The following is a 2212-nucleotide window of genomic DNA, read 5'->3' as shown; positions in this document are numbered from 1 at the left end:
AGAGCAGAGGCTCCTGTTAGTTCAGTTCACTGCTATATCCCCAGGATTTAGAACAGAACTTGGGAACATAGCAAGCATTCAATAAATACATGAATGAATGAATGAATGAATGAATGAATGAATGAATGAATGAATGAATAAAACATAGATTGAAAACTGTCCATTTTGGTCCTGTCAGTGTGGCTCAGTGGTTGGGCGTTGACCCATGCACCAGGAGGTCGCCAATTCGATTCCTGGGCAGGGCACAATACCAGGTTGTAGGCCTGATCCCCAGTGGGGGGCATGCAGGAGGCAGCCAATAGATGTTCTCTCTCATCGATGTTTCTATCTCTCTCTCCCTCTCCCTTCCTCCCTCTCTAAAATCAATAAAGGAAAAAATAATTTTTTTTCAAAGAAAAGCATTCATTTTGTTTGGTGACATGGTGGCCTCTCCTGGTATTGAGAGGAGACTATTTCCTGGAGAGACAGCAATGCAAGGCAAATTTGGCCTGTTCAGAGAAGTCAGCACAGTTTTAGAAAACGGATATAGTTGTGTAGATAATGTTGCTATTAAAAGAAGACACACAGCAAAAGAGTTAAGGGAAGACTAAAATGAAAAAATACACTTTTTTTCCTTGAGAATGGAGAGCGTCGAGCAGATGATATTGCAGAAGGACTCACAGTACAGAGAAGGGGGAGTTACTGAAAATAACAGAAACGAATGACGTCCAGGACACAGGTGAAGGAACTGCCTCGGGTAGAAATATAGAAGCTTTGAGAATGGATTTTAGTCTGGGCTAGAAAGAATGGCCATCATTGTATGCACACCTATGTGCGGACAACTGTATGATTTTGTTGTTGTTGTTGCATGAATTATACTGAACTCTGGTTTGAGATGTCTCCTCACGCTTCTTCCAACAGGACAATTTTCTATTAACCCCTAACAGTCAGATGATTCATCATGAGTATATTTTACTATTTGAGTAAAAGTAAATCTTTGGGGCTGGGTTTATGTATCCTCAGTCATTTGCTGAGGGCCAGTAACCTCAGAGACCTTGAGGATAACACTGGTTATCTGCTCCAACACAGCGTAAGCATTGGTTCTCGGCTCCTATGTGGCACTGCGCAGAATTGTCCAGCAGCGAATAATACAAATGCCATTTCTTTTATGTTGTGAGATACAAGTTTAAGAAATATCATAATAGAGAGCACCGCGGGGGAGATGAAGCCGGCGGTGGACGAGATGTTCCCCGAGGGTGCCGGGCCCTACGTGGACCTGGATGAGGCCGGCAGCAGCACCGGGCTCCTGATGGACTTGGCGGCCAAAGAAAAGGCGGTTCACGCCGACGTCTTCAATGATTTCGAAGATCTCTTTGATGACGACGACATCCAGTGAAGCTCAGTGTGTGGTCAAGCCTGTGCTGCGCAGGCACGTGGTGGAGCCCTCAGGACGGTCTGGTGGGTCTGCAGAACCGACGGGAACACCTGAAATGAACTGATGGTTAACCTAGAAAGGATGGTTTCGGCCACCTGCTGAGGCCTATCTGTCTCTGAATGTGACCAGCTGTTGTCCTCCCTTCAATTAAAAACGATGTTGTCAGTGCAAAAAAAGAAAAAGAAAAAGAAATATCATAATAGTCTGGCCGGTGTGGCTCAGTGGTTGAGCGTCGACCCATGCACCAAGAGGTCACCAGTTCGATTCCCAGTCAGAGCACATGCCCAGGTTGTGGGCCCGATCCCCAGTGGGGGGCAGGCAGGGGGCGGCCAGTTGATATTCTCTCTCATTGATGTTTCTATCTCTCTCTCCCTCTCACTTCGTCTCTCTCTAAAATCAATAAAGGAAAAAAAAAATTTTTAAATCATAATATGTGAAAAGCATGACCGCGTACAAAGACAAATGCTATAGTATCTACAGGACGAAGCAGCAACAGGTTTGATCGCTGACTTCTCACTGTGATAACCTTGGCTACCATCACCACTCACACCGATCTTAAAAGCTTTCCAAATTAAGGGAGTAACGTTACTTCAAACAGCAGAAACACACTCCACGACGGATACAACTGAATTTTAGTTCAATCCGAAGTGGATCCTCGAAACTGTATTTATTTTTCGGCACGCACATGGAGGCACAATTTGGTAAGCTTCAACTAGTGCTATTTTACTAAAATAATAAGAAACAAGGGTATGATTTATGTCTTCAGCTCTGATCTGTATGTTCCGTTCCGCGTAAACC

At 44.6% G+C, this 2212-nt stretch overlaps 1 protein-coding gene across 1 annotated transcript; it reads left to right on the top strand.

The window, feature by feature from the left end:
• The first annotated feature begins 1198 nt into the window (after window positions 1-1198).
• On the top strand, window positions 1199-1375 carry LOC118619317 (COP9 signalosome complex subunit 9-like). Its single transcript, XM_036246002.1, has one exon. The coding sequence runs from the start codon at window positions 1202-1204 to the stop codon at window positions 1373-1375; it is 174 nt and encodes a 57-aa protein (XP_036101895.1). The 5' UTR covers window positions 1199-1201.
• Window positions 1376-2212: the final 837 nt, after the last annotated feature.

This window comes from Molossus molossus, unplaced genomic scaffold (assembly GCF_014108415.1).
Source record: "Molossus molossus isolate mMolMol1 unplaced genomic scaffold, mMolMol1.p scaffold_m16_p_6, whole genome shotgun sequence".
In the NCBI taxonomy this organism is placed as follows: Eukaryota; Metazoa; Chordata; class Mammalia; order Chiroptera; family Molossidae; genus Molossus; species Molossus molossus.
Note: the sequence above shows the minus strand (reverse complement) of the source record. Positions and strands in the feature narration are given on the sequence as shown.